A 26,580-nucleotide genomic window follows, 5' to 3' on the forward strand; every position below is an offset into this window, starting at 1 on the left:
TGTATTTTATTGAACGGGTAAATATTTTACATTATATCCTTGATAGTGTGGGATGTCAGAAGAAATATATCGGAAGATGACTTTACTACCACACTCCAACTTTACGGTCAAGTTATGGGACTGAGATAGGGACTCGCAGAAAGACATAAGTAGAGTGGAGTCGAGTGAGATCGCGAATCGAAGGAAGCAAGATCATTCCTATGCATGCAATGTAACGATCGATCACCCATCACCGGCCGTGGCAGCGCGATCGCCAGAACCAGATTATGCGATCTTATACCTTCTGCTGCCACATCGTTCTCTACATCATTTTAAATTAATATGTGAACCAATCAGCGCTCAAAGCCAATCAGCGCTCATATCCTCTGTGCTAATAAGTTTTCATCATACGCTTATACGTAAGAATTATATTACTTTATCACTAAATAATCGTGATAAAACAAGTTGTAACAAAGATAAATGCTGTGTAAATCGTTATAATTTTCAACGATTCCTTTTCCGATTTCCGATGAGGGAATATGCTCGCATAGAAGGAAGATTACGCAATCTCGATCGACCGAATCGGTCGCTCGCGTTGCTTGTTTGTCATAATCCGAGTTGCTCGTTCGAAACGTTATTTACCATTGTATAACTATGAATAGTGGCAAATCTCCCTCCACCTTCCTCCGATTATCCCAACAGAAGATGCAGATGCAGGCAATCGCTGCGATCGCCAATCGTGGGCGTGGCTGATAAAATTTCATTACTCTACGATACGTAAGAGCAGGTTTCGCGTTCGCGTCGAATATCTACGACTGGAATTTCTCATAATGCACAATTCGTCGGCAACATTAATAACGGTAACGATGCCGTAACCTGTTCGTTCAAAGTAAAAAACGCAATAGACGAGACTTAGAATGAAAACTATTTCGATACAGAACGGGATAAACGATAAAAAATTTACTGCCTATAAGAAGAAAATACTTAAAATAATGTATAATTTCTTGTTCAAAAATACAATAAAAATTCTAATCAAACTCGTAGTTTTACACACGTTTAATGAAAAAAAATGCGCAGTTTAAGACAAAATTTATATATAATAACCTTCATTCAAAAATAATTATAAAAATCATTAGTAAAATAATTCCTCCCTCGCCAAATTTTATAGTAACTTATTTTTATTTTAAAAAATCTCTATCTCTATTAATCTCTTAATTATAAATGAATTCTCTGCCGTACTTCGCAATATATCACATGTAAAATTCTTAAAAATTACGCGAGCTGAACGCACAAAGAAAAAAAAAAGTGTCGTTAATTTTGCAAATATAAATTTTCTAATCTCTAAAATAAAATTTATTTCTCAACAAAACCTCTCAAGAAAGAAAATTCTACGCTTTCGACAACTGTACTTTTACACAAGTCATCCCCCTTTTGGTTGTACCGCGAATTACAACGCATCCTGTATGTAGGGATCTCGTCGCACTGTTTTAATGCCCGGCGGGACGGACGGGATAAATCGCTGATGAGACAGCGGCGGCGAATTGTTCGGTATCGTTTGCTGTACGCGAGGCGAGGTTTCAGTAACACGCTGCCCCACGCTGCTGCCCCCGACGCGCCATGGGTGCAAATCGTTGCCCGACACCCCGTACAAGGAGCCGAATGAGATGAGAGAGAAGATTATACGGTATGAACCAGCAGGCAGGGGCATCCTGTCCATCAAGGACGCCTTCTATCTCGCTGGCTCCTCCTCGCGCCTCCTTGCCCTCCCTCGGTCCCTTCGCCACTCACCTCTTCCCACCCTCCCCCCTGTGATCATCTGCCTTCTTCGCTCTTCCCTCTTCTGGTCCCTCCCTTCGTCATCCTCTTCACTGCGCAGACACGTCGCAGCAACCTACTACCTCGTATTACTCAAAGGTTATTTCTCTCTCGGCACCGCTCGGCACGCTCCCTTCATCCGCGGAGAAGATAAACCAGGAGGGTCTTTCTATGGTTAGTCTATACGGCATATACATACGTGTATCTTTTCTAATTAGAGCGTAACCAGCTTTGTTATTCTTGAGAATTGAGAAAGTGTCAGATTCTGTCATAATATGTAAAGGGGATTCATCTAATTTCATCGTCATAAAAATAAACATTCCATTCTTCTAATCTGACTTATGATAATAATCATGTAATATTATTAAGATAATATTCATAAATTTTCATATTTATAAATTTTAATATTATTAAAATTTATTTAAAAAAAGAAGCGCTAATTGCAAGTTGACTTGAATCTATTATACTTAAAGTCAACAAAAATTATTAGTTATCAATCACAGTCCATTTTTTTCGTATCAGATGAAAATTAAGTGAAAATGAATCTCATTGTTAAATTAAGGCAGAATGTTATTAATAAAAGATGTCCTTTGTCTTTTCTTTTAAATTTTTCTTATCTAGATGTAATAAGATAACATTCCTTTCTTTGTAAAAATTAAATTGAATATAATTTTATTTCATAATTATTTAACATTAAATATCCAGAATCTAATTTTTATTTAGGATAAAATTTTGATCGTATCAAATATAATTAAAAATCTTGATTTCCATGTAAAAAGAAAGATTTATTGCCTACTTGCTTACAACTCGAGTCTCAAGTTAAACAATCAAAATATCTGGTAGCTTTCTACTGGCACTGAGAAAACCGTCGAGATCGTTTAGTTATAACACAACGTCGCACGCCACACGTCGCTCGCCGTAATGTTCATTTTGATGTCTTTCGTCTGCCATCTTGGCAGTAAGAGACGTATTTATAGAATGCCGGCTGCACACGGGGATTCCGTATTCCGTCGACGGTGATTGTCAACGATGCGCCCTCGAGTCACGATACTTGAAATTCAGCCCTGGACATTCCAATCCATGCAAACTAACTGAATCATCCCAAGAATATCTTCCATCGCAATATTTCTTTGCAAATTATTGGATGATGCCATGACAGTACCAAGAATATTTTTCACAAATATTTGGGACAAGATCTGTATTCTTGATTCATACTTTCTATAATAAGACTGTATAATAATAATGAAAAGATTTACATCTTTCCTTGTAACGAATTTATTAAAAATTTATCTGATGTAATAATAAAAAATAATATAAAAATATATTATTTAAAAAATTTTATCTTTGGAAATATGTCGAGAGATAAAGAGAGACAGAGAGAGAAATAACTCTTTAAATTATTCTGCGTTTTGCCCAAAAATATAAAATGTTTTCCTTAAAGCAAACGTGAATGTAAAGCAAATTGTCATGATTCTCGGAGAAATCGCATTTATCACGGACATAAAGAGTTAAACGACATGTCTTATTGCCGTTTCCCTAACATAGCACAAAGTAAAATCGCGTAAAAAGTGAAAGAGACCTCAGACACCTCGAAGTTCCGATAGTTCCAAGAAAAGAAAGCAACTACGACTTTTTACGTCGTAGTTTGATCAACTCGCTGTTGTTCCTTTCACGATCCGTCGACGGAGGAATGACAAGGAGGACGAGGAGGTGTAAAACAAACTTCTTCTCGTTTTACATTCATTGCGCGCGAGTCGTTTTTACAGACTGAGCAAGTAGTATACAGAATCGGAGAATCGCTTAACTTCTATTACTATTCCAGGTGCGCCTCTGGATGGAACTAGTGAGTACACATTCGAGGATGTACTCATATCTACCGCGGTCGCATCAAAGATAGGGAAAAGATAGAAAATGGGGAAAACGCATTGTCGCCCGCGGGAACTGTTCGACAATTCGACTCGATAACGTCAAATATGCGTCAGATAAACCTGGAAAATTCATGATGCAATTAGCGCGATCAGTGGATATCTCGAGTCAATGTCCATTCGTGACATTATTATTGTACGCCTAATTCTCATATTCAGGTATCGATTGTTCGATCGATCGTTAATGATAATATTATTTTACGAAAAAATATTTTTTTAATTATTTTCATCAGCCAAGGTGCATCTTATAAATTAAATCTTATAAATTAATAATTTTTGAATATTGAAAACGATACCGCAAGCTAAATTTTTCAGCGTCAGCTTTCCATATTAATTAAATTCAATATACAAAAAAATTATTTTTTGCGATATTTGAAGGTTTTTTTATAAAAAAGGTTAACGATCTTTTAAAATTTTGATTAGAAATCATGAATGTTATCTTCTATAAAATGCATTTTTTAATTTTATCTTATTTTTTATGTTGAAGAATTTTAAAAATTGAAGACATCCAAAAATTTATAAGAAACACCTAGTCTAATTTAAACTAACTTTTTTATTCTAAACTTGTATAATTCTTTATTCGGAAAAACGAATTCGAACGATATTATTTCTAATTAAAAATCAATCAATAGAAATCGAAGCATTTTACTATCTATCAATGTATTATACAAAATATTTCATATATATATATAAGCGAAAACCTTATTTGCCAAACGTCTGTGTAAATCTGTGTTTTCAATAAATTAAGATTACGTATACTGCAAAGTTGTTACGTGCAATTTAAAAGATTAAGAGGCAAGTTCGTTCCGAATGATGAAGCGAACATAATTGCAAGTGGAATGGAGAACACGCGCCGATCGAAACCGCATCGAGGGAAGTAATCGCTAATTATCGTCATCGTTCACAGTCCGATGAATCGCGAGTGGTAGTCGCGATGTCGAACGCAAATAACGGCGACGATAAACGTTAGTCGTTTGTCTCGGGACGTAATTCCAACAACGAGGAAGCAAATAAAACGGAAGGGAAAGGGGCAAAGCCCGGCGAGGGGTAATCGGCGGTACGAGGTAAACGGAGGCAATCGGTGACTATGAAACGGTGACTAGTTTCACGATTGGTTCTGCCTGAATTGTAGTGCTTATTTAAACGGTTGCAAGCGGGACCTATGTGCTTCATGGCCGCAATCGCAACGATTAGACTACTGTCCGAATGGCGCAACACAGCAATCAATTCTTACGCGCTGAACTTTGCCTGTCACATTTGCTACACGACTGCTAAAATACTTTTCCATTATATAGAGCCATTATATTACGTAAGATAACTGAACATGAATGAACAGTAATTGATAAACTGTGTCAAGCATCGAAAAAACATTCACTGCTTGATTATTTATTATTACGGAACACAGAATATTCAAGCAGGAGGAACAAAAAAAAACAGTGAAAAAGGCAACAAGTGGATAATGTGCAATAATAATAATTATCACATTTCAATTTTCATCGAAAAATTCCAAGCCTTGAAAACTCGGAGAAACTCTAATTTAGAAACTCTAGTCTTATTGCTATCGAAATTTATCGTTGCAAAATAATCGTTTACAAGATAATAAAACGATCCAACTCCGCTCTTTGAATTTCGTTATCTTCGCGAATACAACGTAACACAATTTCGCGATCGGAAAAAGAAACTTGTAATAATAACACCGCTCATTAACGACAATGTTAGCCGTGGTTTCGTTCATTAAAGTATCTAATGAATATCTCTAGTCTCAATTTGCTCTTATACACCTCGCGTTTATCGCAAACACTTCGACGACAGCCGCGGGAGCTAATAAAAGTCAGACGGTCGCTAATTTACGCGATCGTTCCTGAGCTAATTCGCCGTGGCGGCAAAAGTCGGCATTCGAAACGCAACGATTATGCAATTGCAATCAGCGACAAGGAAGCAATGTAGGCGTGTTTGCATCGATGTGCACAGCGGCCATCGTAAAAGTGCACGTAAAGGTAAACGTCTCGACGAGTGTTGTTGAAAAGGAAAAAAAAAGAATGAGAGAAAGAAAGACGAAAGGTGATTTCTTTTTTACGATTCACAGTTTCGACCGCGAGGTTCGCTGCGATTATCAGCGAGCAGCTCATCTTTCTTAATTTATCAGCGACAGGTGACGGCTTGCAGGCATTCGTTACGATACAAAGTTCGCGATACAAAGATGATTTTGCGGACTACAACGTGAAATGTGAAAGGGATATGTCGGTCATGTGAACATGTTTCATTCAGAGCCTTTCCAGTATCGCTACTCTGTAAAGCGACGCGATAAGATTGCCACGCGAATTTATACGGTATTAACGGTAGCATGAAAGCAACAAAGATGCCATCGTGTGTCATTTATTAAATAAGAAGGCCCCCTTGCTCAGACATTTTTGCAAAATAAACATAAATTAATATCTTCTGTTGAAGAATTTTATGTTAACAAGTATAATTCAACCTAAAATCTATAACTTCATCTTATTTATTATTAATTATTTATTATTAAATATTATTTTAATAATTTTTATGACCTGCAGAAAAATATGACGTAAGTAAAACACTTCTGAATCATTCCTAGGTTTATAAATCAACCTTTCAATTTTACGATTAATATACTTTGTACGGTTAACAGATTACGAAAAGCAAGACATTCTCGCAATGAATAGTTGTGAATGATCACAGTATGGTATCTGGTAGAATTGTAACGGAGACAATCGCTCTCGCTTTCGGTCGGAAGTCGTTCTCGCAGGTTGAGATAAGAAGGCTACATCGGTCGCTCGCAAAAGCTGATCTTAATAATTTCCGAAGAAATCTCCACGCCTTTCTCTTGTCTCCATTTAAGTCGCAGGGCGATGAAGTGGAGCAGGAAGTGCCTTCGCGAAGCCTGAGAACCGTTTACTCGGCAGTTTCCTGCACCGTAACCACCTACAATTTTCTGTTCCTTACTAAAATCGTGTCTAGTGCGTCTGGATTACCGGCTCGGTTCTTATTGCTTTCATTCGTAAAAAAAACGATCCCATCTCAAAAGATTACCGATCGCATTTTTACTTTCATTTCATTCGACGCATTTCTATATTCTCAACTCAAGTAAACAAACGATGAAAAAATTTCAGAGAGTATACTATTAATATCGCTTAGGTTTAGCTTTACATTTATGAATTTAATTTAATTAAGTAAAATCTTTCCAATATTTTATATCTCTATAATAAATAATAAATATTATTTATTATAGAGATATAATCACTATTTTTTATTTTGGAAGTATAATTTAAATCTCAAAAATTTTGTTAATATACGAAATAAAATCGAGTAATTAAAATTGAATAATTTACTGCGATTAAAATTATGGCAAATGTATTTGAACTTAAATAGTCTATTTAAATTATTAATTAAATTCACTGCTCTTCAGTTAGAAATGCACATTGTTGTTTCTACGTCATATAAAAACAAAGTAAAGAGAATCGCATGATCCATTTTCATTCGACATTATACCTACACGATTCCGATTGCGCAAACAACGATCAACGACGATGACAATCTGGTGTCACGTGCAAGAAAAGAAGAAACTAGATTCCCGCTCGCGTTACACAATGTGCGTGTGCGTCAAATCACGTGGGAACGCGTGAGGTAGGCGAACGCATTGCGTGTCTCTCCTGCATCGCAAAGAAGATATGGTAACCCGTATTTACCGATCGTATCTGACTTGATCAATCACTGAAATACCAGGTATTATTCGCAAAATTGGTTATATGAAAATTTCGATCTATGTAAAACTGATTATTACTTTCACTAACGTCGATCAACTTTTCATTTTATTTTACATTATTTGTCCCATCTTAGAATTAGAGCTACACGGAAAAAATAATTGGCTGTTTCAGAGGCAGAAGTTCCAGTTGACGTTATCAAAATTCAATTTAAACTAATAGAACTTCTAATTAATTTAAACAGAAATTTGATATTTTCGAAATTTCTAATTCGTTTATTTTTAATCAAAATTTTTGTATGGCCAATCAAACTTTTTCCGTGTAAAAAATAGAAAAATAAAATTTTAAAAACATCTTCAGCAGTATATATGAACATATAAACATATATGAACATTTAATTTTCAATTTCATTAAATAAATTTTCTATTTCAAAATTCTTCTAAATTTTCCTAATAAATTGTCCTCTTTTCTCCCAGTTTCGCGAAATATATTTTAATACCAAAGCAACTCAAACAAAGAAAAAGCATAGTATTTCTTTTTTCTACGAGAGCGGCTTGTGCACGGAAGACCACACGAATCAAAGTTTTTCACTTCGGTCGACGATCGAAGCGGACTTTCAGGTTCTTTGGGATCGGACGAGGAGAAAAGACATCGACCTCGTAACAGAGACGCACTCAAGGTTCCGACGGGGCATAATCTTCTTACGCTACCTTTATCACGATGACGTGCCTGCCCGATGGGACCACAGCAATATTCTTCGAGCTCGCTTTCTCCAATTTGTCATTTGCGCAGCTGCAACGGCGGCGGCAGCGGCGGCGGCGACGACGACGACGACGACGACGACGACGACGACGACGACGACGGCGACGGCGACGGCGACAGCGACGGCGACGGCGGCGGGGCGATATTGCGATATTAATTAATCTTGCGCACATGCGCGCTCTCCATCCGCGCGCCATCGGATGCACACCGATCGCGAGGGCCCACACGTGCATACACGCCGCTCACGTTTCACCACGTGAGATAACATCCCAGGGAGCAGGTGGAAAGTTCCACATAACACAATCGTGTTACGACCACCGCGTCCAACCACGGCAACGTGGAGCCCGTGCCGTAAATCATACGGAAATGAAAAGCAGAGCACGCGAAATTCCAACTCTAACTGCGCAACTATTACAGATTTTTCCTTGCAGAAACGTTTAGCTCGAGATACAAGTGTGTGTGTGTGTGTGTGTGTGTGTGTGTGTGTGTGTGTGTGTGTGTGTGTGTGTGTGTGTGTGTATGGACATGTTTCTAGAATTAACTTCCCGAAGCGTACATATATCAGATTTAGAACGATGTTTAACTGGCAGGAGACACAATTTTTTTCGTAAATAAAATTTCCTATAATTATATATTATAATAATTTATTCCTATAATTACACGTGTTATAATTTAATGATGTATAATTATAGATTTTGAGAAAAGAGAACGTGGAAATAAATATTTACTGCGAAAGTCGGGAGAGAAGAGAGTTCCGAGATAAAATAAATTAAACGTGCTCTTTTAAATTAATTAGCAGATGATTAAATCAGCAAAATCATCGGTCGAGATTAAAAACGAGATTTCCTGCTTTACGATTTCTGCCGAAGACACGATACCAAATGTCAAAATGGGACCACTTTCGAAGTCGGTCGTGACAGTCGGTGCACGGTGCGCTTTAAAGTATGCATCGCGCGATCATTCATAACGATGCACGTGCATCGGGAGGTTTGCGCGTGTACGCTATGCACCGACATCACCGTCGGATCGAGATAAGATCGGGGACAGGTGGAAAGTCCACGGCTCCCACGCGACCCCAGTATGTTTGACCATGTTTAAAGCAGCTCGGACGGGAGAGATATTCAACTCGACTCTCTCGAAGGATTAGAATTAGGGATCGTTACACCCGCGGAGATCAATGACGAAGGCGGTAAAGAGGAACGTGGGAATAACTTCGGTTATCATAGCGGACTTAATTCTTAGATGCGCATTAGACTAATAGCATGTTATCTTTCTAAGTTCTTCGGCATGACATTTTTCCAAATACGATAAATTTAGGGGATCATATATTTTCTTAAGTCTAATTTGCATATTTTGAATGGTTAATATTAATATCTTTCGTCATATTTAGAATCTAATAATCTCAAACAGATTTTAAATTTATGAATAATATAGCATGTCTTACACCATTAGCATATGATATTTTAAGAGCGTATTCTTTGAAGATTAATTAAAATCGAAAATTCTAAAATTAAATTGCCAAGATTGCAATTTTTTAATAAATAAAAATTTTTTAAATTGAAGAATAATATCGCATATGTTTCTTATATAATAAGAAATAAAAATGAAATTAATGATATTAAATAAATAATTAATAATTATGGAATACCAGCTATTATGTCCCTTTGAATAAGATTAATAAGTTTAATAATTAATTTAAAAACTCTACTGTGAGTATCGAACATCGAACGGGATTGCATCCTCGAAGAATCGGAAACCGTTTCTCATTAAACGGATACTTTTTATCCAACTTTCAAAAAAGCCGTTTATATCATCGAGATATCCACAAAAAATCGATATTTTCTCATTCACGTAACTCGGTCTTTACGCTTCGCGCCGATCTACGTCATGCTCCATTTTTAATTATATCCCACGCTAATGAACAGGTTTTATAGCGGCGAGAACGGACGCACACATTGCTCATATTTTTATAATACTTGCGCGATATTTTTATATATCTTATGCAATCATATCACACGCAAAAATAAATCGTTCACATAATAAAATTCATAACAATTTAATTGTTTTATACAATTAATAAAAAAATTATATCTTTTATTACGTTAAATACATTAATAGAAATTATATTAAAATATTACAATTAAAATATTTTATCTATATAATACATATATTATGTCTTACGTAATTTTTTTCCTAATAATAATAAATTCAGAAAGATACAAAATCAACCTAAATTATATAGATATTAAGAAATTTTTGCTACAGCTATACAAAGAAATTTTTTCTTAATAATAAATGAGAGCTTTCAATACTTTTGAAATCGTAGAAAACGCATTGTGTTGTATTTATTCTTTTGCTTATGAACATGACGAATGATGAGCCTGCGGATTCTTTTGAACCTGTTTCAAGAGGTCAAAACGGAAAACTGGCTCTTCCGTTTCTCGGTATCTGCTTCCCTACCTCTTTTCGCAGTTATATAGATGGACCATGATGAGACGAGCTCGATCCGTCGAGTGCCTCATCGACGATTTCGGTCGCGTCGGTCGCGTCATAAAACAGGAACAACAAAATCCCGGAACTGTGCAATTTCTTGCCTGTATTACGGTACACGAGAAGCAGCGACGCGCCGTCTGATATTGTCACGGGAACGATAATCGGCCGCACGTCGATGTCGACGAGTGAAAAAGGGAGAGAAGGAAGGAAGAGAGATCGTCCGAATGAATGGCAAGGTATCGATACGAGAAATATCGGTTATACCACCGAGTACGCCTCCACCATCCTCCTTTCTCCCTTTTACCCACTCCTTTTTATTCCTACGCTCCTTCCACGGCCCACTTGGTCGACAAGACGCGTGTGTGCACGCCCGTATAAATAAACGGTCCATACATTATTTATAAATCGCTTATGCACCAACGGCAAGGTCAGATAAGATCTAAGACCTGCCGTGAGAGGGATACGCCCGGTGGAACATATGCCGCGGCTTTTACAATCTTCGCGGAGTGACCTATCGTCAAGTCGAGTCTCCTCCGGGTATGCGACGACAAATGAGGAAGCCTTACGAACGAGGTCGAAGACGCGGAGGGATTGGTTGGACACGAGAGAACGGACGCGATGCCGAGACACTTCGACTCTTAGATCGACTGTAATAGATAACTGCGAAGAATGTGAGAGTTAGAAAAATTAGGTGACTGTGCAAAATTGTCAAACATTCAGATAGACATGGACCGTGCTTTCTTAAAATGACGAGATTTTCACAGTTGGCGATCAATCTTCCTGCAATGAACATCTCTGTGAAAATACTGGTAATAAAAGAGAAATCCTCAGATAAATTATAATTAATAATTATTCATGATTTCTGAACCAATAATTTTTTTAAGCTCAAATACAATTAAATAAGAAATATTTGATTTTCTATTAAGTTTAGAATGCTACAAATTTTTAAAATTTCGAAAAGTGCCTTTAATTAATTTTATATATTTAAGAACTTTCATAATAAATGAAAAGCAACATTTTCGACTGCTTTTCTAATATCTGAAGTTTATACAAAAAAAAAAATTAGTCTTAAATCAAATCAAATTGATGCAAGGATTATTTTGCCCAACTAAAAATCTTCTATGTGAAAATCATAATATTTTTACTTATACCTATACTTAACATTACATATACTTAACATTACATCAATAGAAAAATTCAATCAAATCAAGATTAAAATGTTTCTAAGAAGATTATTAATATTACTTATATATTAATATGTATAATGATTTAAGACTGATTTTCTTCTGTATAATATTATATATTTTAGTATAAATGATATATTTTAGTAGAAACATTGCATACGTAAAATATCATATCGATGGCGATGTATCGTTGCGATGAGGTATCACAACGAGGGAACAAGAGAGAGAGGAAGTAGCGAAGCATCGAGAGAACAAGATCTGGCAGTATGTTATGCCGACTCGATTGCAGATAATCATCCACATCGCATCGAACTTGATCGACTTATAAATCGGTATTCGCATACAACGCTTGCATACAGTCGCGGCGACTCTTATACCTGATGAGATGAGTTATCCAATCGCGCTAGGCATAAATATGCGATTATACGAGGCAGCTCGCGGCTGTTACATCAATTGTAAAGAAACGCAAGAAATTGCCCTGACTGTAGAGAGCGTCCACTAAATATAGTGCAAACTAAAGGCAATACGAGTTATATGATCGGGACTAATTAACATTGAATAGGCTCATCAAGACTATAATTGAATAGAGGTGAATATTATAAAACTGGAATATATATTTTAAAAAATGGATAGAGATAGAATAAAGGAAATAGAAAGCATACATGTATACTAACACAGCTTAATGAAATACGTGATAATCTGGCTGCATAAGATAGATTAGAGATTATCAGACTGCTAAAACTGAGTTTCGCCTATCGAAACAAGGCGTGGTGCGACAAGGACCTAATAGTCGTTTCGTCATAACGATCGCAAATTATCCGTCCGATTCCAACGGGCAACGCCGGCTGGGTTCCTCTCTCAGATCAGTAGGCAATATTTCATAGAGCAGCCGACTTGTGTTTAGCCTATCACGAAGTGGATGTCCTTGCCGTGACCGTGAGACTAATTGCACGAGGTGGTCAGCACGAGGTGGTCAGCACGAGGAGGAACATTGGAAGAGGATAAATGGTTGACGGCGATGGTGGTTGTGGTGGTGACGACGACGCGAAAGAGAAGACAAAATATCACACTGATCCCGAAGAGGATGTCGCCCGAAGAGCAGCAAACAGCTCTCCGACCGTTTCATTTTGTTCACGGCCCCACCATCCATCATCCCAGCTTCCCTCCTCTCTAAAGCACGCCTTAGCGCGCGATTCTGAACGCGAGACGTTCGTTTATAAGCCTCGTCGAAAAGATGGATGACGAAGAGTATTAAGTTTTTGTCTCTTCTAATGCTTTTTCTATACGTTGCGCAACGCGTATCACCACCGCATGAGAGGATCGCGAGCGAAAACTGACGCGAGCGTATGTCTGTGTACATGGTACGTGTATGTGTGAAAAGAAATTTTTCTCAACTAAGTATTCTGAAAAAGATTATCGGGTTTACATGAGATTTATCACAAATTGTGTACTAAATTTACTGGACAAAAATGTAACATTAATATAACAGTAAAAAACTCAATGAAATATTCGTCAAATAAAGATTAAAGATGTTAATGCTTAATATTATCCTTCAATTTATACGAAAATGGATTCACAAAGAGACAGCTTATGTTATAAAAATTATTTCAATTATACGCAGATTGAATAACGGATCGAAATGCGATTTTTATCGTTCACAAATTGCGGGAAAGCGCGGCACACTTTTCAAAATGAACTGCTCGAAAGATCACCGCGGAATCGTCGTGACATCGGCAAGACGACGCGAGATAGAAAGTTAGAAGTTAATTTGATGTCACTGGCGTCCACAAAGAGCACTCGAAAGAGTGCTCTTCGGCCGCTTTCTCATTCCCTCCCGTAACGCAAGTGCTCAGATATCTCTTCTAATCTTCGACGGCGATCCGTCCACTACTGCAGAAAAACGATTGAGTATCGCCCGTATGAGGTCTATAATTTGAGAGAAGGGTACCTCAGGTCGGGATCATAGACAAGATTTCTCGGGTGGGGCAAGAAGAAACCCATCTCTCTAGACAGGAGAGATGGTCAAGTAAGTATTCTTATTCCCTTTCTCTCTCCTCCATATACACATGTCACCGATACTGAAGTAAATACGCGGAAATCGCGCTACCGAGAACGAGAATTTCTCGTTAAGAGAAACTCCGTAAATGTAAAGTCCAGCCAGCGCGGAGACTCTCGTTCAAGTAGAAACACAGATTTTCCCGGAACTCTCGAGAAAAGTCGTAGAAAAACCATGTACGCCTTTTCCTACTTAATTTCGAATTTGCGAAAAAAAAAAATAATAAGGAATATGCGACAAAATCAAATATTAGCAAAATTTTGTAGGAAACATGAGATACGTTTTAGATGTCCCAACGCAAAAAGATATGATAAAAATAAATATGTACATAGTAAATGTACAGAAAAAAAAAAAAATATATATATATATATTTTATATATATATATATATATATATATATATGTCACTCGAATGCTTTATCAGTGACGAACATATTAATAAATTGTGTCAATGTATCTTAACAAAAACATGATAGATTAGGTCTCATAATTGTATCTTTTATATTTCTTGGGCATTTGGAAGCGGCCAATGAAATTGGATTCGATTCATCAACTTCTGGTTAAATGATCTACGAATATGGGTGGCTTTCAAGAGTGCGATAACGCTCGAACGGAGCTCAATAAGAGCGGCGAGGGCTTTATCGCTCATTGAAATTAATGATACCCGACATGGTCTCGTCGACGATAGTGGCATATTTTTCTTACGTTCTGACAGGTGATTACGCCGGCTGAGATCTCAGAGTAATTGTTTACAGCACGTTTATTAAATATACACGATGTCTCAGAAGCAGCCTTCTAATTATAAATATAGATTTAGTATAGATTACAAAGAAAGAGAGAGAAATATAATTAAAGTTAAAAAGGATGACAGGATGACACTTCGATCACTCTAAAGCGATCTTTCTCACTCGCTGCTCGATTTACTTGAATTAAACGCGCGCTTTTAATACCTCGAGAAAAATTTTGCGTTACAAATCTACAGTAATTTCCGACAAAACATTAGTAATAGATCTTTCGTGACGATCGGCGGAAAGATCTAACGCGTAAAATCGCATCGATTCCGAATGGCTGATTTTGCGCGGATCGGCCAAGTTTTCAATGAAGCCCTTATAAAGGTAGAGAGATACGCACACGACGGCTTCTATGGACGAAGCCGGCGAAGGTTGCGCGAGGAAAAAGCTTCGATTCAACGGAAAGAAGGAGAGTGTACATATACATCTCTCCCTCCCTCCCTCTCTCTCTCTCTCTCTCTCTCTCTCTCTCTCTCTCTCTCTCTCTCTCTCTCTCTCTCTCTCTCTCTCTTCTCGCTCTACCGGACTCGATTAATCGGCCGGGGGCTATCCGATCGAGGATGAATGCACCGTAAGGCAGCGGCCCACCTCGTCGTCGTTGCTTCCATTCACTAGGAACAATGTACAGGCAATTTCATTTAGCGTCATCGCGCTCGAGTCTGTTTCTCTTCTTCTCTCTCCCTCTCCGTTCCCCTCTCTCTCTCCCCTCTTTTCTCTCTTCTCTTTCTCTCCTTTCCTGCTATACATATCGTATACCGTTACGACTGGTTACCTGTTTTTGCAACTTTCAGCCTTTTTACAACAACACATTAAGAATGGCGGTGGTTACTTTCGGTTCGTCATCGATCGGAATCGCCAATCACGAGATACTTCGGAGGATAAACGTTACTGTAAAGGCAATTTTCTCACAATCTCTTTTTATTTATTTATTACAACGTCATCGGTCTCAATCTTCTAATATTAATCTATACATTTTGCTAATAATAAATATTCAAATTTAGACGAGGATATCTCTGAAATCGGACGTCATCATTGAATGAGAAGTCAAAACTATAAACCGTTAATTTATTCCTACATTATTTTTAACAAGACCGAACCGCTATATGGTTTATCTCCACACTAATATGCTATCTAATTTATCGTTATTAAAATAGAAATATATGTTATCGTGTTATGTGCGCGCATCGACATTTGTCAAAGGAAACGTGTAAAGTAGCGAATGAACGCGTTACAAGCGCAGCTTGACGGAAAGAAGAGAGTGATGGAGCAGCTCGTGCCTAAGTAATAGCGATTTATCGCGCCCTTCCATCCCGATGTAAAACGAGCTGCGTACATAGAGACATTCGCTTTATCGCCGCCACGGTGTTTCCGCTTGTAATTTAAACGACGGTCCTCAAAGCCTCGCAGTTCCGAAGGCGAGAAACAAATATCGAGATCGACCGAGTGATACGTCATGCATATATCACCGGTCATAACAGTACTTCGCTCATAGCTTACGTTGCAAGCTAACTAAATATGCGGCTAACAATGGACAGGTTATGCATGTGGAACGGATGAAGTTTCGACCGACCGGCACGCAAAGACTGGAATAAACTGCGAGAAAATAAAAAAACATAACCGGTGCCCCATACCGAGAATACAATCGTAAAACCGCAAAAAATATCGATCTCTAAAACTGGAATATGCGCAGAACTCACAAATTCCTTTTTATAATAAAAAGAATAGATGTTTGTGCATATTTTATATTATTATTATTATTATTATTATTATTATTATTATTATATGTCTCTATTATTTCTAGTGTTATAACGTAACAATATTAACTTTATAGAAATTTAATAAATTGATACTTATTAGACATTAAAATAAACTGTCAAGGTAATACAAAATATAAATTTTAATAAATTAAATTAAAGGATATTTCAAAAATTAGCTATTAACGATTTATTAAAATTCGAATGAGATTTAAAAACAAGAAAAAAAAGATTAAAATCTTAAAATCTCAAAATATAAAAAAATAAATAAAAATCAAGTTTCACAAATAAAGTATAAGATAATTCATGTTTAATATTTAAATGTACTTTAAGTAAAAATAAAGTATTATTTTAAGATATCTTTTCAATATTGTAAAAAATTGTTTGTGTGTCAACAAGCCCAAAATTCTCATCGAGTAACGAACGTTTTTCTGCCTACTAATGCTTCTTGAAAACACAAAACTGCATGAATTCAACACCATATAAATTCGCGGTGATAACTATTACGTATATAACGCATAACAACATAAGCCTATATTTTGATTACCATAACGCACGCTAATTTACGCTTTACGTTTAAATTCACGTTTATAAATTTCAACAGTTACCCTTCGCAAGAAGTCTTCGGTGAATTTCGATCAACGTGTAAGATAAAGACTGTCGCAAGAATTTAAAAAGAACTCTAATAAACAATCAGTATTTTACATTCATTCCAGAAATTATTAAGACAAAATCTACTTAGAGATTATTACAAGAAGAAATATTAAGTACTTGTCATATTATATACATGTAACATAAAAGAAACAGAACATTGCTAAAAAATATAAATAAAATTTCTTTTCGACACTATGCAACATAACGATATTTTCTGTCTGATATGATCTTTATCGTTTATATTAATAATTTCTGGCGAGCATGACAAAAGCAGCAGACGCTTTTAAAGAGAAATTTATATTCAGCGAGCACGCCGGATATATCCATGCTATCTCGTATTGTACGTATTGTACGTGTACGTAGATATAATCATGAAATCGTAAATATCATGAGGAATGTTTCGAGTCGTGTCGAATCACTGAATATCTCTCTTACTCAATTTATAATGTCGTAGACTTGAAGTTATGGCCTCTCAATAACAATAGTTTTTCTTGTATCATTTATGCACAATGATTTTGCAAACATCTATTGTAAACAATGTGAAATTCAAATTTTAGATAAAAATTCAGCAAAATTAATATTTGACAAAATTAAATATTAAGAGTTAAAAAAACGGAGTGATGCTTTAAAAAAAGTTAAGTAAAGCTAAAATTAACAATTTGCAATATGGTTAAATCGGGATCTCGTATCTGCGTATGCAACTGATAACATTTATCTCCGTTCATCGGGAAGTAAATCATCGTCACGCGTAATCATTTTCGCGTAACCGTTATTACAATTATGCAGGCCTCGCGCGCGCATACAAACCGAAGTGAACAGCTTCCACTTTTATACCTTCCTTTTGCCTGCTTTTCAGCCAAGTTTCAACGTCTTACGGTTTTCCTAAAGGTCATACCAGCTATGTGGTATTAATATTTCATTTGACTCTAATTAAGGCAGCGAATATTCTCTCAACAATATTAATTAAAACACGGTAAGAAGAGCTTTTTGTTTTGCATTTAATTACCAATTATCCATTCCACACGAAGAAAAAGAACCTCGCGACGAAAATTATCCTTCATGAGAGGAAAAAATGCGTCTCGCGGACCAAAGTGAAAACCTGATTACGGCGTCAAGCGCGTTATCGTAAAAATATATACGAACAATAAACCGAGAACTAGCTCGGCCACTACTGGAATGTTAATTCGCGTGACCTTCTTTACTTGTTTACGAAGAAGAAGTTTTCATAATAAAATTGTGCAATAAACAACGTAAAAAGATGTTAATGAGAAACATTCCGCTACGATGCAACGTAGTAGTATATATAGAGTATATATTCATACCTCGTTTAAAATAAATACGCATTTCGTTCTTATCTTTCTAACGTATCAAAAGTTTCACTTCACATTTCCATAATTGATGAATATAATATTTAGCTCCTTTAACAATTTTTTTCACGGTATACAATAGCGCAGTGAAGCAAAAAAAAATGTACTGCGAACGTGTGCGCGGCAATAATGTTCGTGACTCGATTGACGATAATTAATGGTTTTTCCATTTCACGTGACTCCAGCGTAGGAGTTATCTCCGCACGCTAATCGCTAAAAGCAACCAGCCGTCCGATTTCATTAGAAGGTGAAATTCTATTTTAAGCTATTAAATCCGCATCGATTCCTCAGCCGAGAGATATCGCTGTACCACCGCGGCGAGATCCCATCAACGAGACGGAGCAAGAAAGAAGAGATAAAGGGAAGAACAAAAAAAGTTACCAATGTCGGTTGTGTAATAGCGCACGTTAATTGCCATCAATCAAATCGGAGAATCCGGAATTTCTTTTCGATCGTAACCGCTGTTAATTAACTATCGGGCGCCCATCGAAATGCTCGCGTCACTAAATTGGAAAACAAAGTTGCTGCATGTTATATAAATGCATAATTTTTCAAGTATAAAGTTCAAAGATCGTACAAAATGACGACGATTAATCCAGCTGTATTAACTTTACTCAATACAACGTTATTAAAAAAGTTAATAGATCCATCGGATTTCAACAATTTTAAAAGATTTCCTTCTAAAACTGGGAGCAAGTAATAAAACATTTTCAGATTATAATTAATCCGAGATATCGAGCCATTAAGTTAAAGATGTGAATGAAAAAAGATTATTCGCGAGGTATCAGAAATTTGATAGCAAGAGAAGATATTCGAAAAAGCCAGGAGGAAGCCCGAGGTACCGTAAGACGTCTCGGAATCGTTTCACCGGATCAAAATTTAAGGTACGTCCCAACCGCGTCTCGAGCTCTCTCACCCCAGGAAATTATTTCTCGAAGGCACTTACGAAGGCGCTCACGAAGAAGTAATCGGACTCTGAAAATACCAAGTTGCACGCCGATAATGGCCGGTCACGAGCGAGCATGGCCCAAGGGTCTCTTTAGTCAAGAACAAGAACGTACATACGCGCGTAATAAGACCGATTTCTTTTGTTAATCGTATTTCTATCGTGTGGTACGATTGTATATTCTCGCATTGCTCGCTGAAATTAGATCTTACGATACACAAATGAGATATGTGCGGCTCTGGAAATATCTCCTTGCGAAGACAAATAAAAAAATCAACTCTTTTTCCTTCTTACCCGCTGAGATACGAAATCTCACGGAGCGATTTACATAATTTGACAAGTATTCACATACCAAATAAAACAGTATTATACTTTCGTCTGATCAATGAATTAATTCGATTTCTTTCTTTTCTTCTCTCCATCTATCGCGATTACCGAAACGTGAACTTACCGGGAGGATCATGCTACGGCTAACGGGTAAAGAAATATTGCGTCGCGTATGCATACGTTATTTGCGATCATGCGGGAGAGACGGAGAGAGAGAGAGAGAGAGAGAGAGAGAGAGAGAGAGAGACAGAGAGAGAGGAGAGAGAGACAGCTCGTGTGAAAAAGGGAAGCAAGATGGGGAGAATAAACCGATACAGAGATACCGCATCCATGCGAAAGCCGACAGGCCAACAACTCTCGGAGGGGGCCTCTTCCCTCGTAGGGGATGCTGGAGGAAGAGATGGCTGGAATGCACTGGGAACAGGTCGCAAGGCTGCCGACATTCCGAAATTTTGCAACGGCGCAAGGCCCGCCGAAATAAACCGCGCATCGACGAACACTGAACGCGCACGCGAACAAATTTAATCCGCCAATTTTATCCCGAAATATGCGAAATGATAAAATCCATCTTGAGATTAGACTAGACTTAACACGATAACGAAAACTTCGATTTAATCCTACATATTACAAAAATTATGCAATTTTTGCAATCAAACAAGAAAATATCAGTGTCGAAAAATGTGAGCGAAAAATTTCCTTTCTTAATATGTTATTCTTCAATCTTGTTTTAAAGTCATCATTAATAATTATTAACATAATAAAAAATGAAATAAATAGAAATAGTATTTATTTAATTCAGGCATATTGCAAGAGCGTCAACATGAAATTTACACATGATAAAAAAGTTCGAACATTGATAAATGTATTATAAAAAAACTTGAAACCTTGCCTGCTTCAATTCTTTCTCTTTCACTTCTCTGATATTCAGAAATTTTCGAATACTTGCTCTAAATTTACTATTAGGAAAAAATAAATAAAGCACGCTTTTTTCCAATCACATATCAAAAAATATAATTTCGTGCAAATGGCAATTCCTTGCATTATTATAATTTTAGTTAAAAGATAGCACAATTAACTTCAACAATTAATGAATCATTAAAACGAACGGTAAAATAACGACTGGATATAAAAAAGCGATTTCACGTTCAGAAAAAATACGCATTAACGAAGTGACAACAATTCCGCTATCGCGTTCTTCCTCTACCCTCAACATCGTACAGTACGAATTGATTTTTAATGTTCCTATGATGTTTCCGTTCCTGTCTCAGTTTCTCTTTTTTTCCGTTTCTCTTTCTATCTTTCAATATATCTCTCTCCCATGATTTTCATGGGCTCGTTCGCTGTGATCGCTGAACACTGTATCGTAAATAAAAATTATACGAGACAAAAAAAAGCAGAAAGACCCCTTCTCGTTGATGTACCCTCGCACCGGAAGCCGTATTTGTATTCTCGATCGTGATACATACTTTCGATATACGTACTTTCAAATCAAAAAACAAAACAGTCTTTAAATATTCTTATTCTAGAGTTAAATCAGATATTTAAATATTTCTTACGTATTTTGATATATTTTTGTTTCTAATTATAGTGTATACAATATACAGTACTAGTAATTGTAGTATAAATCCTTTTATTTAATATATATCTTTAATATATTTTATTAGATTTTATTACTTGTATTAGAGTTTAATTTGTATTCTATATCATTTTTATCAATCAAATTAAATTTCTACACGAAAGTCAACACTTCAAAAAATTTCTTTTTATAGTGTCGTATATAAAATCTCTCTATCTTTTATATTCATTTTATATTCAATCCATCTTTATTTATAAATAATAAATACTAAAAAAAAGTATATGTTAAAAGATTTTAAATATATAAAAATTGACTTTAAAAATAATATGATTTTTCGAATTTCGATGTTAGAATTACATGAAAATAATTTTTAGAGATAAACGTAATAATTAATAATAATATGCGATAATATAAGAATTAATTTTGGATATCTATGCTCTTAAACTTCGGAATTATACTTGATTCAATAATAGCATTGTTCATACGATAGGATTAAAGAAATTACTAATGGATTAAATTCATATGCTATGATTAAGGTAAGCCGGTCCCAGAATTTTCTTTTGCTCTTGTGCAATTTCTTTTAACACGCCAGATTTTATAATACGCTTACTTAAGACGTGCCCTTAAATTGCCGCGTAATTGTCGCTCGTTATATGCGTATGATTAACCGTTATAAAAAACGTGAACTTAAGCAACACGAGATCGAAAGCGGTCTAAATATTAAATTGCTGTGAAAAAAAGACGATGCGGCAAGCAACTGTGTAGTAGCATGATTCTCGACGTAATCGTCAAACGGTAATCTGCATCGTGTATACGTTACGCTACGTTCACGTGAAATTTCGCAATTGCCATGACCCGTCTGAAATCTATATCCTATTGTATTTATTTTCAGTTTACGAAAATTCCAAACGTTTATTTGTTTCGGATTTTATACACAATACGTAAATTGCATAATAATTTAAACGGCAGCTCGCGGCACTATAACTTCGATCGAATAAACTCATCATTCTTGTTGCATGAATCTCTAGAAAGGCGCGGCGCGATGGCTAGGTAAAGTTAATGAACCGCAACTACCGTGGTGCAAACGAGCAGGAAGATCGGATGTCGCTTTGAAGGACAAGTAAACGAAACGTGCGTCGCGTTCACGAAGCGATTTGCGAACAACGGTCACGACGCATCTTACATAACATCGACGTCCTGACAGCGATAGGACCTGCGTTCCTTCTCTCCGCCCGAGCAGGAATTCGAGGGTGAGTGACGAGGAAAGACGACTCAAGCGCTCCATTGCGGGAGAAGGAAAGAAACAGAAGATCACATCGGAAGAGAGACAAGAAGAGAAACAGAGAAGCACTTATTGTATCTTAGAGCACAAATGCTCCGGATTGAAGAGTATAGCAGAGCATACAATAATATACATACATATACATTACATAAAGAAGATGTATACATTTATTAATTTAAGATTAATGTCTCATGTCTCACTTGTACGCAATTAATCATAATAACACGAGATAAATCTCGGCAAAGAAAGAATCTCGAACTATGCTCAGTGAAAAAAATGAATTTTTAAGTGCAAAAATTTCCGAGATTTTTGTGTGTTCATTAAATTCTGTTTTAAAGCGAATCGGAATATTCGAAAGAAGATTACGAAAAATTTTGAAGCTAATGACGGCTATTTGAAATAACAAGCGTTCCTTCTCAAATTGCACAAATTTATCCTCAACTTTGTTCGTCAAATGTGACAAATCTTTTGAGTTAACATTTGATGATTATAATCATATATATACATAATTATGTAAGCAAGAGAAAGAGAGAAAGAGAGACGGGGAAAAGGCAGGAGCGCGGTAGCGAAAGAGGAGGAGCCGAAAAGAGTGAGAAAGAGGGTCATGGAGGAACGGAGATGAAAGGATCCTCCATCAAGCAAAACTCACCCTGTTGCATTCCAGAGCCTCCGCGCTGTGCTCCTCCTTCTGCTTGAAGCAGCTGCTGCACTTGCTCTTGTTGAATATGTTCGGCGCGAACTTCCTGCACTCGGCGCCGGTGCCGCGGACGCCGCCCGCCGTGCCACCCGACATCGCGACACGTGCGAATTAACCGCGATCGCAGCAGCCGAGACACAGCATCGCCCTTCTTCCTTTCTCGCCCTCGCCGCGCTGATCCACCTCCGGTTTCTCTCCCGCTTCCGTTGCTCTCGCGCGCGCCGGCACCGGTTCCGTTTCCTCGCGACGAGCGTGCGTCGTCGGGAACCGCTAACTTCCAGGAACTGTTTACTCCCGCTTTACTCGCGCCAAGTGTCACTTTTCACGTCTAAGGTCACACACACATAAACACAATACGCGGTCCTTCGGAGACGAAGTGCCGGGGCACCTCTGCTTCAATACGCGAAACGCCAGGCAATCTCGCACAACGATAACGCGCGCACCACTCGACGGAAGCTCCTTTACGGGATCGCGGACGAGGCCGAGGTCGTTGACGCGTCGATGAACGTGCCGGTGATGTTTCCCGAGAAAGAGAGACAGAGAGATTCGCCGCCAGCTGTTCTCGGCGAGAATGTCACCCGCGTCGGATCACGAGGATTCACCTGTCGCACTCGTGAGATTCCTCCTCGTTCTAAGCTAAATCCACCGTTCTCGCAGAAATGTCCGCGCTCGCGTTCGGATATTCCGCTGTCGGAAGAATGCGCAAAAAATACGAGATGAATCTCGCACTCGCGAACGATGCAGTTTTCGTCGATCTCGATCCACGAATCGTTGACTCGCGTCGCGTTGCGTGTATTTACACGATCACGCCTCTCGCGATTTGCACGGGACACCGCGAGCCGAGCGCAGCGCAGCCGCGTATATGTACACCCGCGCGTACAACACCCTGACTTCTCGTCGACTGTCAGTGTTATCCGGTCGAAACACTCGCCTCGCCCCCACTCGACGCGTAACTCACACACTTACTCGCGCGCACCTCTCGTACGTATCCCACCGTTCGATCGACGCGGCAGTGGCGGCGGCGACAGCGGCGGCCACGACCTCGCCTCTCCGCCCCTCACCTACGCTCCCGCTCCCGCTCCCGCTCCCGCTCCTGCTCCGCTCTGTTGTACGACACTCCCGTGGAGCACGTGGATTTACGCCGTCACTCCGAATCCGCTCTCGCCACCGATTGTCACGCAAGTCAACTGCCACCGATCGCCGTCGGAAATTCGAAAACATGTCACTCACCGCGCGCAGACGCGAGACAGGCGCACGTGCGCGATGTTCACGCAGAACTGCGAACGACGATCTCGCAGCACGCTTCAGAGCGCTCGAAATACCGGCATCCGCGATTAGTCACGGCAGAGAGGAGGGGGGATAATACCTCACAATAATTCAATTATATTTGATACAATGTCACCAGATGACAGCCAACAGTTCTGTGTTCGTTCATGCGCGCGTCCACATATTCATTTGTTCGCACCCGGACGAACGTATCAACGTGAGAAGAGAGAATTCGCACAATCCTAATCTCGGAGTAGAAACGCACGGTCGCGCGCGCGCGCGAGCCCCCCCGACGAGTCGATGACACACGCGATACGATATGATATGCGACAGGATAAGGCACTCGTCGACGGGCAAAATTACAACGACGACGACGGCACGGCGCGTCGCGCTGCCCGTGACAGTACGCTCGCGCGGACGTCCATCTGCGATCTCGCTCCGTTTAATTCTATCTGCGCGCTCTACTCCCGACTCTCAGCCCGGCCGACCGTGGAACGCCCTGCGCGCCGCGTCCCTACGCGCCGCGATCGCGAATATAGTCCCACGCCGCGCGCCACCACGGCGTAATCGCCCGAACTTCCGCGAACGTATCGACGCGTCTACTCGGGATTCGCACGAGACGCCTCTCGCTTTCCTGGAAACATAAAATAAACAGAAAATCATCTTTGTTTTCCTTTTTTCATTCCAACGATCAACCGTCTCTTCTTCCCTTCCACATCTAGATGTGCGCGTTTTCCTCATAATACGCTACGAAACGCGAAATGCGCAAAAAATACGAATGAAACAAATGGATTGGTCATGTATCGTAAAGTATCCGCTCGTCTCGTTCGTACTTTCCGCGCATAGTCTTCGTTTTTTTCTTTCTTCTCTCTGAAATTCCGTAAATATCTGTTCGACTTTAAACGCGAAAAGATAAATGCAGGAGGAAATGGACTTACATGCTTCTTCGATGAGATCGCTCGCGCGAATCTGCGAAAACTGACGATTAAGTAAACGGATCCACGCGATCGATAATCCACTCCGTCCGTTCGCTGAAAAATTCAAATATGGCGTAAACAAATGAAACATAGTATTATGCCTAATAGTGGCGCGACTAGTCGATCAATTCTTATAATAACAATGATAATATTAATATAATCGATATAATAATCGATAATTTCATTCGTAAATCGATACTTCTTTTTGGTACGTTTTTATATAGAAAATATAATAATAGTTTTTTTATTTTAATTGGCAACGAATTTAAAACTGAACCAAATTAATTTAAATTAAAAAAAGTAGGCGCGATTAAAATATTATTTTGTTAAAATAATGCGAATTAAATTAAAAATTATGTATTTTAAATGAGATGTGATATATATATTCATCTCAATATATATTCATATATTATCCAATACTACATGTAAATTGTATTTATTTATCAAGCATTTATCAATTGCGTTTATTTTTCTCACAAATACTCACAAGTTCTCACAAGTTCTCTGTTTTCATGTTCAATCGATATTATCGGTATTATCCGAATAATGAAATATCTTTTTATTGATTTCGTACTTTAATTAATGCTGATATATATATTCGCATGAATCCAATGGTATTTAAATAAATGATAACAAAGATTCGATAACAAAGAATCCATGCATCTAAAGCAATTTGTGCATGAAAACATTTATGCAATAAAAGCACAAAATGCATAATCGCTCATAATGGCGACTAATCTTTCATTAAAATTTCGATTTCACAATAATGAAAATATTACAAATTAACAATCAGTTAATCAAATTAGATATATTTCCATCGCTGGTTTGTAGCTTCCGTGATGCGATTTGATGTGAGAAATCAGAGAAACGAATCGTATCTTATCCCTCTCGCAATCCGTTTGAAACCGGAAACGAAGAACGGAAAAAGTTAAGAAGCCGCGTTGATCCGAAAATTCAAAGTCGTCAGAACTACTCGAGTCACGCGAGTAACGCGCTCGAGCGAGCACG

The 26,580-nt window shown here is 38.0% G+C and overlaps 1 protein-coding gene across 3 annotated transcripts in view; it reads right to left on the bottom strand.

Moving 5' to 3' along the window:
- Positions 1-25,100, bottom strand: part of osp (myosin phosphatase Rho interacting protein outspread) — a 171,847-nt gene extending 146,747 nt beyond the window's left edge. The window contains exon 1 of one of the 3 annotated variants that reach the window (XM_011645984.3): positions 23,282-25,098. In XM_011645984.3, coding sequence (XP_011644286.2) covers positions 23,282-23,425 — 144 coding nt within the window. In that variant the 5' untranslated portion in view covers positions 23,426-25,098. Of the gene's footprint in view, positions 1-23,281 lie in introns of all 3 variants that reach the window. The other 2 variants (XM_089074922.1, XM_089074921.1) reach the window with 2 other exon arrangements.
- Positions 25,101-26,580: the final 1,480 nt, after the last annotated feature.

Source organism: Pogonomyrmex barbatus, unplaced genomic scaffold (genome assembly GCF_055798465.1).
Source record: "Pogonomyrmex barbatus isolate J1 unplaced genomic scaffold, ASM5579846v1 scaffold18, whole genome shotgun sequence".
In the NCBI taxonomy this organism is placed as follows: Eukaryota; Metazoa; Arthropoda; class Insecta; order Hymenoptera; family Formicidae; genus Pogonomyrmex; species Pogonomyrmex barbatus.